This window comes from Crinia signifera, chromosome 2 (genome assembly GCF_055691185.1).
Source record: "Crinia signifera chromosome 2, ASM5569118v1, whole genome shotgun sequence".
Classification (NCBI taxonomy): Eukaryota; Metazoa; Chordata; class Amphibia; order Anura; family Myobatrachidae; genus Crinia; species Crinia signifera.
The window spans coordinates 264,684,950-264,697,508 of record NC_139218.1 but is presented as its reverse complement, the minus strand read 5'-3'; the positions used below and the strand labels follow the sequence as shown (position 1 = coordinate 264,697,508).

Below are 12,559 nucleotides of genomic sequence, written 5' to 3'. Positions count from 1 at the left end.
AAATGCCGTTTTTTCTAACCGGTTAAAATGCAGGGTCCTACCCGTTTCTGAACCGGTATTTTAGCGCAAAAATCGGCTCAGAAACGGTATTTAGGACCCAGCCAATGAGCTGGGTCCTAAATTCAGCACAGTGAATACTTAATGAGCGCTCATTAAGTATTCACAGCACTGTAGCCCCCCCCCGCGCGTGTCGACACCCCCCGCGCGCGTGTCGACGCCCCCCGCGTGTCGACGCCCCCGCGTGTCGACCCCCCCGCGCGTGTCGACGCCCCCCCCCCCCCCCGTGTCGACTTACCCCGTGCCGGTATCTCCGTTGTGGTTCCCGGCACTGCAGCTCAGTATGCTCGGAAAGCACTTATGAAAAAAGTGTCTTTCAGAAAATGGCTGCCCCCCATACGGAAGACAGTTTTTTTAAACAGGGTTTCCTATGGGGCAGCCATTTTCTGGAAGACACTTTTTTCATAAGTGCTTTCCGAGCATACTGAGCTGCAGTCCACAACGGAGGTACCGGCACGGGGTAAGTCGACACGGGGGGGGGGGGGGCGCCGACACGCAGGGTGGGGTGGGGGGGCGTCGACACGTGCGGGGGGCGTCGACATGCGCGGGGGGGGCGTCGACATGCTCTCGGTCGACACGCGAGGGGGGGGGGGAGCTGCACGGAGGGGAGGGCTGAAGGCTGCACTGGCTTTGACCCTGTATTTGGAAAGTTTCCAAAAACGGGTCTGCCAGTGTCAAAAAATCGGCACTTAAACGGTAATATACCGTTTAAGTGCTGCGGTGTGAAAGGGGTTTTATCTGGCAGACCCGTTTTTGGAAACGTTTCCAAATACAGGGTCAAAGCCAGTTATGCGGTCTGAAAGCAGCATTAATAGGATGGTACTTAAATGGTATTTAAAACGGTAATCTGCTGCAGTGGGAATGCTAATACCGTTTTAAATACCATTTAAGATTACCAGTACATTAAACTGGTCTGCAGTGGGAAAGCAGCATAAGAGTGACAGTCTTTACAAATTGTTTTGTGTTGTTAAAATATACACCAGCATATGGAAACTCCTAACTGCAAGGTCATCCCTTCCATGCACTGTAATCTCCACTAGCACAAACAGCTGAACGTAATCAAAAGAGATAACCTTAATAGCTGTCTCATTCTACAACTAGTACACACCAGGTTAGGTTCTGTGCTCTCATCAAGTACCTGGAACAGGTCACTAGATTAGGGCATGCTGAATAGAATGTGGAATGGTACGTTATTAATTATTTAAGTGACTCAGTAAGAGTAATTCATTTGTGCTTATTTATGGAAATTATTGAAACATGGTCACACACAGTATATCCTTGGCTAATTGGTTAGCATAAGTAATGTGTCAATTAAAAGTTTTAGCAATACTAATTTAACTTGTCATTATAGCAAATGATGACATACAGTATGCAATGATTAGAAAATATATGTCTGCAAATCCATATGCAGTATGATAAAGATAGTGTACATTTTTCAAGTACCATTTAAATATAAATGTTAAATGGGGTGATGTAACAAGTACGTTCAACACAGCAATTCTCACATACGAGGATATCCTGGTAAGCACACAAAACCTAGCTGATCCCCCATATAAGGACATGATATCCTTTTTTTGTCACGTTCCGGATTTGTTTTAATTGTGCATTTTTGTCACACTTCATTATTTACTTTCTTCAAACAAAATTTCATAACAACAATCTGAAAAAAAAAAACAAATAAAACATTGTGATTTTTACAAATGAAACAAAAAAAGTTACCTGATTCCGGGTACACACCTAAAGATTTATTTGTCCAATCTGTCTGGTGGAAACAAACAGCATCTCATTTGTAATCAAGTCAGGACTTTGATAAATCCATCCATAGATGAATGATCCAATTTCCCCTGAACTCCCCCGGGAGAGCTCACTAACAATTTGGCACTTGATGTGCCATTTTTTACATAGGATGACTCACATGCGATTTATTTCATGTAAACTCCTAGGGAGCTACAGGAGTAGGAGATTTAAAAAAATAAAAACCTTGGCGAGCGGCAGGCGGCAGATGCCAAGCCGCACTGAGTGCCTGGGGGGTGGCAATGACCGTGCAACTGAAATTTTTTTGAAATTCTGACGCCGCTGCACGCCCGGCACCTACCGCTCAGTGCTTCCCAAACACTACCCGCCCTGTCGCTGCCTGTGCTTTACCCGTTCACTGCATGGTCACCCCCGGGCACTCAACGCAGCACGGCAGCCGCCACTGCAGCCACGCCATTCATCCTGGACGTACCTGCACATAGGTGTGTATCAGTGGTGCTTCACCACTGGCACACGCCACGCGGAATCGAACCAACACATCGCGGGTGCTAAAAATCACCCGCGATGTGCCGCTGATGGGTCCAATCCGATAGATTTAATGTACAGGATGTTCAATCTCTAGGATCCGACCCGATGCACATGGGACCGCACATTGGGTTGGATGGGATGTCAGACACTTCCGATTTGGGACAATTTTTAAAAAGTGTATTGTACCTTTACTCTTGTTCTGCAAGTCATTGTGCTTGCTGTTTAACAATGTTTAACAATTACACCTGAGCTTCAGATTATGGACTGATGATCTGCCCTAAAAATTCTACTATAAAATATTAGAATTCCACACCACCATGTTTGACTATTAGTATGATGATCTCATTGTGGAATGCTGTAGTAGCTTTATGACAAACTTATACCAGATATGACCACCTGACCATTAAGGGGTATGATATTTGGGCAACAACTTAACATGGAATTGAAATGCCATAAACTTAATAGGGGTGGGAAAGGTGAGGTGCAAATAAACCCATTTATTGAATAGAAATGCAATTCATTTAAACCTTCCTCATTTATATTATTATTCCCCTAAAAACAAATACCTTTTCTTGAACTCGTAAAGGCCCATAAGTCTTCTAAATACAAATACTAAAATCATGTCTGATCTCTTAAAGTTCATACTGCCACAATTCTTCACTTTGCATCAGTTGCGATTTGTAAGGGGTCGTCATCCTCTGAGAAGCATGCAGGATGCTATAGCAGCAGTGGCAGTCTCCTTTGGTGTGGCTACTACACGGAATGCGCTATTAGGTTTGGACACAACTAAGGTGTTCAATACTGTCCTCTTGTTTTTGCTGTATTCCAGACATGTGAGTTTGGCTCTGTCTTTACCAGTATTGTCTGGTATTTTTATGCATTTCCACAAACTACTTTTCCGATTAATGGTTATTGTGATGATCCCAATTTTTTGAGGAACGCGGCAGGGCTGTTCCCTTTAACCCTATTTAGTTAACTTCGCCAAAGACCTGCTGTTCTGCATTTTTAAGAAATATGCAACATTTAAAGGTATTTAATTTGGTTCCAGGGAAATCAAATTTCACTGGAGCATAAAAAAAGCAATAGCACTTTATTTAGGCACATGTCCTGCACAGTCCCTAGTAGTAGGAGCTACTGTACCCCATTCCAGTGAAACATGGAACATTTTACTTATCCCTGGGTCAGTATACTGTACCTCATTGTTTGAGTAGTCTTTATTCTTTCATTTACTTTTAAAGTTGATGATGGATGATTTATTGAACAGATGTGGTCAAAATCGAATGATTGTATACAATAACTCATAAGTGTATGGGCTACTTTAGATGGAGTGTATGGGCTACTTTAGAGGGATTGTCCCTTTTCCTAGTTGGATCAATTTAATTATATTTAAATGATCTGTTTCCCAAGCCTTATGTATCTTCTCCACAGTCTTCCCCTATTTGTAACTTTTAAAAATGTGCAATACCTTATTAAAATGTTTAGGATTTTGTTTTGGAATGGGAAGATGCCAAACGTCAAGCCCATGTGATTGCAGCAGACTTTTGAATGGTGGCATAGCTGTTTGGCAGGGTCACTAATATATGTTGCATGGTTATAGGTGCACAAAATGAATACTAACATTTACAGAAGCTGTGGAGAAATAGGCCACCCTATTTGGCCATCTCCTGCTTTTCTTCAGGTCACCATTGTATGATTCAGCGGTTTTCAGTTAATTACTGGCAAAACTGTGTGGATACACTTTTATCATGCCCCTTTTGCATATTATATGTATTTCTGAAACAATAAAGATCACTCCTATTCTTCTATGGGGATGGTACAATGATTACCAGATTTTCCCTCACTTTTACAATAATAAAAAGGATCAGTCCCAAGGCACAACCACTCTCTCTCTGCCAAGTCCTGAGCTGGGGATCACCGTACAATCCCTGTAGAATTTGGACACGAAAAAGGAATAGGGGCGATAAAGAGCTGGATCCACAAACGTAACCAATATTGCTCCAGATCTGTCACATCCGAGTCGATCTCATTGGAGGGTATATAAAAGACACAAAAATAGCAATGTGTAGATTGTCGAAAGCTTGAATTGGAAACTCAAAAACACTTAGGGACGGGTGCTGCCAAGCGTACTCTTTGTTGAAGGCACCCGACAAGCACCCTGGTTTCGGAGGTGTGCCCGGCATCCTAGAAAAAACGTGTATATATATATATATATATATATATATAATAGATAGTGTGTGCCAATATTATCTCTGTTGACTTTCCATGACATTGTGTTGCTAAAGAATGCAGTTCTCCAGTATTCCTGGTAATAAGAGTGACTGCTGTATTTTATCTAGATGACTTTGCTAGATGGATCAATGTCAGTGAGTGGCAGCATTGCCTATGCAGCTCAGCAAGCCTGGATTTTCAATGCATCTCTGCGAGAGAATATCTTATTTGGAGAAGAGTATGATGGAGCAAAGTAAGCTGTTTTTACATTTAAGTATCTAGTAACTAATGTTAGTAATACAGTTTGACAGTCCAGTTCATTAAGTGCATATGCTCTATGACAAACTCATTGTCAAGTTAGAACATCCATATGTTTTGGTTCGAGGTTATTGTATCTCAGATGTCAGAAGAAACGTGTAGATGGAGATTGTTAGTGCATACGGATTGAGCCTTCACTCAGTGGACCGCAATTTGCCTAAAATGGGCAGTAACTTAGTGTTGACCATTCGATCAGACGTAACTCTTCTGTCTGGTGGAAGTGGACAATTCCGTGCTCAGTATCAGCATGCAGACTGAGATGAGACCTCTTTCGGCCTGAAAAGATCATTTTGGGGGTGGTGCAAATCTAATTACAGCTTTAAGAACAATGGATTACCACAATGTAGTAAATAGACTTTTTTCATCTGGTCACCCCCTGTGGTTCTAATAGCTGTATTTGCATGCACAGGCAGAAATGTAGATATTTATTTATTAACCATTTCTTATATAGCTCACACATATTCCACATATTACTGAGAATAGTTGAACATTCACATCAGTCCCTGCCCAAGTGGAGCTTACAATCTATATTCCCGACCACATGTACACGCACACACAGACATTCTAGGGTTAATTTGGTTGGGAGCCAATTAGCCTACCAGTATATTTTTGGATTGTGGAAGGAAACGGGAGTACTCGGAGGAAACCCACGCAAACATGGGAAGAATATACAAACTCCGCACAGTTAGGGCCATGGATCAAATCAAACCCATGACCTCAGAGCTGTGAGGAAGTAATGCTAACCATTACACCATCTGTACTGCCTCAATATATTGTCATATTCTGGATGCTGAGCTGCACAAATCACCTCTATCTATATGCTTTGCTTTCATACAGATATGCACTAGCCCTACTTGTGGTGAAGCACAGTGGTCCTCAACAGCAATCCTAAAGGGACACCAACAGTACAGGTTTTATGGCTATGCAGGATTAGGCAAAAGTGACTTAATTTGTTCCTCAATCAGCTTCATTATACCATCTGTGAATCTGCAGGGATTGCCATAAAACCTGGACTGTTGGTCTGCCTTGAGAACCGAGGTTGAGGACCACTAGCGTAGCTAATCAGTCTCACAAAGTGCATATTTCCTCTCCAGTACAACTCTGCATAGCCCAGAATGTCATTGGTACACCCTCAGTGAAGTTTGCCTATGTGCAAACTCAAGGTTACGCCCTAAAGTGGTCCTGTGACTAAAAATGCATATGACTCAGCATTGTCTGTACTTAACACTTGGCTCTGGGTCATGCACAAACACGGAATCTTGTCTGCAAAACTGACTTTTATTTACCTCTGAATCATTGCTATTTCAATACCAACGCCAAGCTGCTCACTACACAGATTAGTAACTGTAAAATATGCAGAACAAAGGCTATATTGACTCCCTGTAGACCCTGTTTCTGTGTCATGATAGATTTAGATATTTTCAGAAAGCTTTTTTATATACGTTTAATATAAGTAGAGGGTGGGGATTCTGTACTGTGTACTTCACAAGTGTTGCTTTTATTTAATTGTTTTATTGTAGGTACAAGAACACATTGGAAGCATGCTGTCTGTATCCCGACATTCAGTCTCTACCTGATGGAGACTTAACTGAGGTACGCCGATTCAGATGCTACATCTTTCGCTGTGCGGCTTTTGTGAGACAGAGAAAATACCATTTGTATATTATTAAATAGTTTAATAAGGATGTAGCCTAATTTTATTTTATTTGAAACCTCCAGAATTCTGTCCCTGATTCTAATCCATTCGGTCTCCCACGCGTTCACACGGGGGACCGATAGTTGTGCCCTGCAAAGGCGCATAATGTGCAGGGCTTCTGTGTGTGGCGCTCGCACAGGAGGGAGTGGGACAGAAGCGGTGGCGGCACTCTGACATGGGAATACCCAGTTTTTCATGGGTGTTCCCAGGCAAACGCTGGGCGTTCCCATGTAAATGCGGGAGTGTGCCGTGGTGATGGGCCGCTGATGTACATGTCAGTCTCTGCTGGCTTATATTTGCGAGCCCTGGAGAAATCATTTGATGGTCGGCAACCAATCAAATGATTTCTCCAGCAGCGGGCACATGCGAGGGGGGGATGTGTTTTCATTCCCTAAAGGTTAGGGGGCTTGGTGGCCTCATCCATTTTGTTACATATACATCAGTGAAGGTCTCTTATTTTGGTGGGAGCTGTTAATATGTTGTAACAAATGGCCCAGATGAGGTGCTTTTCATGCTTATGCTGTTTGTATGAAACTTAGAACAGCTGATTATGTTTTACATATGATATGTTTGCAATATAAGTTCCATTAAAACGTATTTTCCTCCAAAGATAGGTGAACGTGGGGTCAACCTCAGTGGCGGGCAGCGTCAGCGGATCAGCCTAGCTCGTGCGCTCTATAGTTCGAGCAATCTGGTTCTATTGGATGATCCACTCAGTGCTGTGGATGTGTATGTGGGAGCAGAATTATTCAGCAGGGCGATAAAGGCAGGAATGCAGAACAGGAGTGTCTTATTTGTCACGCATCAGCTACAGGTATGGTACAGGTTCAATGGAACCACATGTGAATGTGTCTACATAAATTAGATGGAACGGTTTCCTGAAGCATACCCTTTATGTAACACAAAATGTTGCTGAATTGTCACAAGTAATAACAAAGACATTAAGTTTGTCTGTTCACTACTCCAGTCAGGCTAATGCTGGTCCATAAAGAGACGGGCTTTGAGAACACACAGAGACTATTTTACTTTTTAAATTCACTCATTGTGCACCTTTTGCTACATAATGGGCCAATTGCAGGTATGTCTGTTCTGCAGATGGATGCTTATTAGCATTATTAACTGTGCATCTTCCATAGCAGAGTGCATGCATATACAGGTGATTTACAATGAATGGGTGCAACAGTGGTATAAAATGTACCTGTACTCTAATACCCCTTTTACACCAAAAACCCTGGTCGGACCCTGGTCTTTGAACATGGGAGTTTCCAGGGTTGGACCCAGCTTCATACCCCATTGTGACTCAGGTCGGACCCAGGTCTGCGCCGTTTACACTGAACCTGGGTCAGCACTGCTTTCCCCTTTGGATGACATAAAAAATGTCAGTTTTAGGATAATCTGCCATCCAACTTTCCCTCAATGATTTAAATAAAAATTAAAAGACATGACAAGTTAGCTTTGAAAAATGTTGGTTTGTTTATTTAGTAAAATATTTTTCAAAAAGTTTTATTCATTGCTCTAGCATACATAGTGGTATACAAGTGCAGCATCTCCCATGTGCTCTCCCCAGCCCCTTCCCCGGCAGCAGCAGACCGAATCTCCCATGTGCTCCCCCCTCCCCCCCCCCCCCCCCCAAAAAAAATAAATAATAATATAAATGATAATGCATCCAATTATCCAATTATGATTTCTGTGTGCACTGCCCGTATCCTTCCTGGCTGCTGTCTTTTGCCACTGCAGCGCACTGTGGAAAGGCATCCAGCACTTCTGGTATCCTTTCAGCACTACCCAGATGTCCCAACCTGGGTTGAGACCATTTACACCGCCCGTGACCCAGGTCCAACCAGTGTTCTACCCTGGTCAGGACCTGGGTAGGAGACCAGTGTTACTCGACCTGGGTTGACCCCTTTTACACCAACACTGACCTGGGTCAGACCTGGGTCCAACCTGGGTTATTCCTTGGTGTAAAAGGGGTATAAGTTGAGAGAAGGTGTGTAGATGGAATTGTGGGCTACACTATTGCAGGTTGCAATGCAGAGATCCACCTGACTACACATAAAGCCTCTTCCTGTCTCCCACTCCCTCTAGATTGTAAGCTCCTTGAGGGCTTTGAGAACAAGAGGGAAGATGGTCCTGCTCTCTTCCCTCTTGTTCTCACAGCCCTCAACTCTCAGGCTTCAATTACATTTCTCTCCTACTCAGCTATTGTCTATAACCAGAGCTCATCTCACTCATAATCCTTCATCTTTTCCAACGTCAACCAGCCACTGGTAGTACACGGGCAAATCCTGCTTCCATGCCCTAATTGGTATCTGGATGACTGAGAGACAGTTTGTAGGTTGATAGTCAATAGGTCGACATTCTTATAGTCGACACAAGCAAACAGTTGCCATGGCTCTGGTCGACACATCCACACTTTGAGAACAGTAAAGTGTATCGAGCGCAATGTTAGTGGACCAAGGCACCTGGCCCGAAACATGGCGAGCGAACATAGTACACTAATTGGGTGTCCACATGCTCAGGTATCGACATTGACATGTGAAATACTCTGGTCGACCTTTTCATTTGTCGACCATTTGCGTGTGTCAACCTTTTATTCAGTGTCGAACTTGTGTTGTCCTAGACATTGTTGACCTCATATATCACACCTGTCCTAACTAGCCTCATTTCCAAATGTGGTGACATTCTGTTTGTTATCGGCATGTGTGTAGGGCCCATTATACTAAAAGTCGATTTTGGGTCTATGTAAGATTGACCAGAATAGAACCCACCAAAAAAAGCGACAACACTGTTTCTATTCAAAATAGATCATTTACCAAGAGTCGATTTTTTTTTTTTTTTTGGTTTTAGATGGTGCATTAGTTTCTGTGTGAAGTTCTATTTGTAGTTCTAAATGTGTTCTGTTCACCCTCAGTAGAACCAAAAATGGACCTAAAATCAAGAAAATTATAGAAAAACCACAACAGGCACATACATTAAATTACCCACAAACACCTGAGATTTTCCTGTTGTTGTAAATGAGTAAATACCGATGGTCTGTTTAAAGTTCTATTGTTGTGTGAAGTACAATTTATGCTGATTTTGAGGGGTTTGAGTCGGTTTTGCCTTTAGTACATACCGGATCGTCAAATGCACCACCAAATCACCTCAAAATGGACAGAAACGAAAATCAACCTTTAGTAAATATACTCCTTAGACAGTTGCTCACAGATATACATGTGTCATATGTCAAATTAATATAGAATTATCCTGAAGAGAAGGAAAGGACAAGAGATTATGATACAGATCTAAACAAAAGGGACATGGTGATGTTAATAAAAAAGAAGGTAAGGAAGAAAGGTGCAATAGTTGAATAAGCTATGGTGGGATTTTTATTGAAGATGAATTAACTATAAATTGATGAGTATATAGAACACAAATATTGTTGAAGCTATGCTGATGGTAATGTAGCACGCTCGGATTGTGTTCTAAGTGATATGTGCAGAAGTGAAGGGAGGCTCTGATGTGATGCAGCTTGCTGAGAGGGATTGGGTACAGATCAGCAATGGTTTGGGCAGAATGGAGTTTGCTAGACATAAAGTGAGACAGATACCTGTAACACAGTGTATACATTTCTGAACATAAATCCAATATGGCCTACGTTTTAGGCGCAACCACCATATGTGCACCAGCAAGCTCTCATTGCCAGAGTTTATTCAGCACTTCTCATATGAGGAAGGGTAAATAGCTAAGGGAGACGAGTAGAGACCAGGTGCCGTCTGTACAGTATGTACCACACATGGGTGATTTTGAAGCTTTCTCTCTATGGGCGGGATGAACTAAGGGGAACATTCGGTAACCCTCCCATTTTCAAGGGCTTTATCACATTTTCAAATGTACCAAGACCTGGCCGGCGCATCAGCGCCGAGCATGGTATCGCCACCTTTGGGTGGTGATACCTATAGAAGCCTATGGGCTTCTTATCGGCACCTGTCGCAGACTGTAAATGCCGACGTTGTCCTGTCCTCCGTGAAACTCCTCCTCTCCCAAGAAACAGGTCACAGCCGGAGGTCCTTCAGGCTGCAGGGGGGAGGATGAGGTGCTGGGGACAGCCGCAAGCCGCTGAAGCTCAGGGATGTGACAGAGACTCCCAACCCCAACTCATGCAGGTCCTTCTCAGGTTAGTTTGATTTGTAACATAGCATACTATTAGGAGATCAAACCCTGAGAGGGGTCTGAAAAAAAGAGTGATCCCTGCAGATAGTACTGGGTTCTGATAGCCATATTTATACTTGGCTAGTTAACACTGCTAACTATTATAAATAGCTAACCGATGTCAATATTTCAAATATATTTTTATTTAATTGTATGTTTGTATTTATAAACCTAATAAACTGTTTACTGCATTATCTTGTTTTTAGTACCTCATGGAGTGCGATGAAGTTTTGTTCATAAAAGATGGCTACATTTCAGAGCAAGGGACACATGAAGACCTAATGAAACGCAAGGGTGATTATGCTGTTTTATTTAACAGTATACAGCAATCAGTGAGTATATCTGCCCTAAGCAATTGTTTCTTATTTCGGAAATATAATGTGAGACTGCTACACTTGGGAGTAGATTTACTAAAACTGCTAACATTGAAAAGTGGTGTTGCGCAAAGCAACCAATCTGATACACTAATATTAGTTACTAACAATGATTCCCAGTGTGACACATCTGTTGTTTATTAGCTTTAATGTATAAAAGTAATGTAAACGTCATAGGAGAAATATATTTGAATGGTGAAATGGATATTTAAGCTATTTTAATATTTTCATTCAAACCACGAGCCTCATTAACCTTTTGACACCCGGTGCGGCAGACTCAACTGGAAAAAGGGGTGCGGCCACACTGAAAGAGGGTGTGTCCTCCTGACCCAACCACCGTTTTCATCCCACCAGGGGTCCCAGAGATGCAGGGCTGCCCCTGGACACTTCTGTACCCTGCAGTGCTGTTTGTTACATTGTAATAGGAGCTGAGTGCTGCACATGATGTTACAGTGCAGCATCCTGCTCCAATCACTGTAGAGATGCGTCATTTTAGTGACACTGGAGTGACCCCCTGCATCCCTATAGTGATGCAAATGATTCAGATATTTTCCGCAAAGATTTGCAATTTTCTTACATGCAATTCTGTACTCATTCTATTGTTAGAAAAAGTTGGGAATGTTGACATTGTCTCATTTTGTTAATTTGAAATAGTATAACTTTATTTAGTTGCTAACATGTTTATTTGGTTAGTTTTCCAAATGTTATGTATAAATTAGTACAATTTTATATAATTTAGAAGTATTGATGATGTTTTTAAACTTTTTTTTTTTTTGCTGTACTTGGAATATCTGTATGTCCCAATTTTTAGAGATGATCGATTCGGTTCTTCAGAAATCTAAACTCAACCATTTTTTGTGAATCTCAACAGAAACCAGCCATGGTTTAGATCTTGTCACGGTTCGAAATTCTGAGATTAAATATGAATTTCAGGTTTTCCATTGCAAAAATTACATAGATGTTTTTATCCATTTTCAAAATATCCAAATCCCAAGATTTTAGATTTTAAATCTGAATTCCAAACCAAAATACTTGAGGGTGGTTTTTGCAAAAACAAGACACAACAATAGTATTTGATCCGGAACACAAGACTGCGCATTTGCACTAATTTTATTGAGAAAACCTCAATTTATGCCCCTCAGACATAATGACTTGTTTACAATTAGGAGGAAATCCAACTAGAGCCAACCAACCAAATCACAATGTAATTGAGAAGTTTACCTTTTTGGGCTTGATTCCATTGGAGAAACACACACTTCCCCTTTTGCAGCCAAATCTTTCCACAAACTTGTGGATTTGTTTATGCTGCCTTATGGGTCTATGAACAAAAATCAGTCAGTTTGGATCATAATTGAATCGACCCCTTTGTGTAAGTTACATTCAAAGTCACTAGTGTATACCATACTTGTACCCTTTTATTGCTAGAAGTGCA

At 41.8% G+C, this 12,559-nt stretch overlaps 1 protein-coding gene across 2 annotated transcripts in view; it reads left to right on the top strand.

Annotated features, from left to right (window-relative positions):
* Positions 1-12,559, top strand: part of LOC146057371 (ATP-binding cassette sub-family C member 5-like) — a 136,434-nt gene that overhangs the window by 55,303 nt on the left and 68,572 nt on the right. Inside the window, exons 11-14 of one of the 2 annotated variants that reach the window (XM_083168519.1) lie at positions 4,677-4,801; positions 6,387-6,459; positions 7,173-7,376; positions 10,960-11,085. In XM_083168519.1, the coding sequence (XP_083024645.1) occupies positions 4,677-4,801; positions 6,387-6,459; positions 7,173-7,376; positions 10,960-11,085 (528 nt within the window). Of the gene's footprint in view, positions 1-4,676; positions 4,802-6,386; positions 6,460-7,172; positions 7,377-10,959; positions 11,086-12,559 lie in introns of those variants that run through there. The other variant, XM_083168520.1, reaches the window with a different exon arrangement.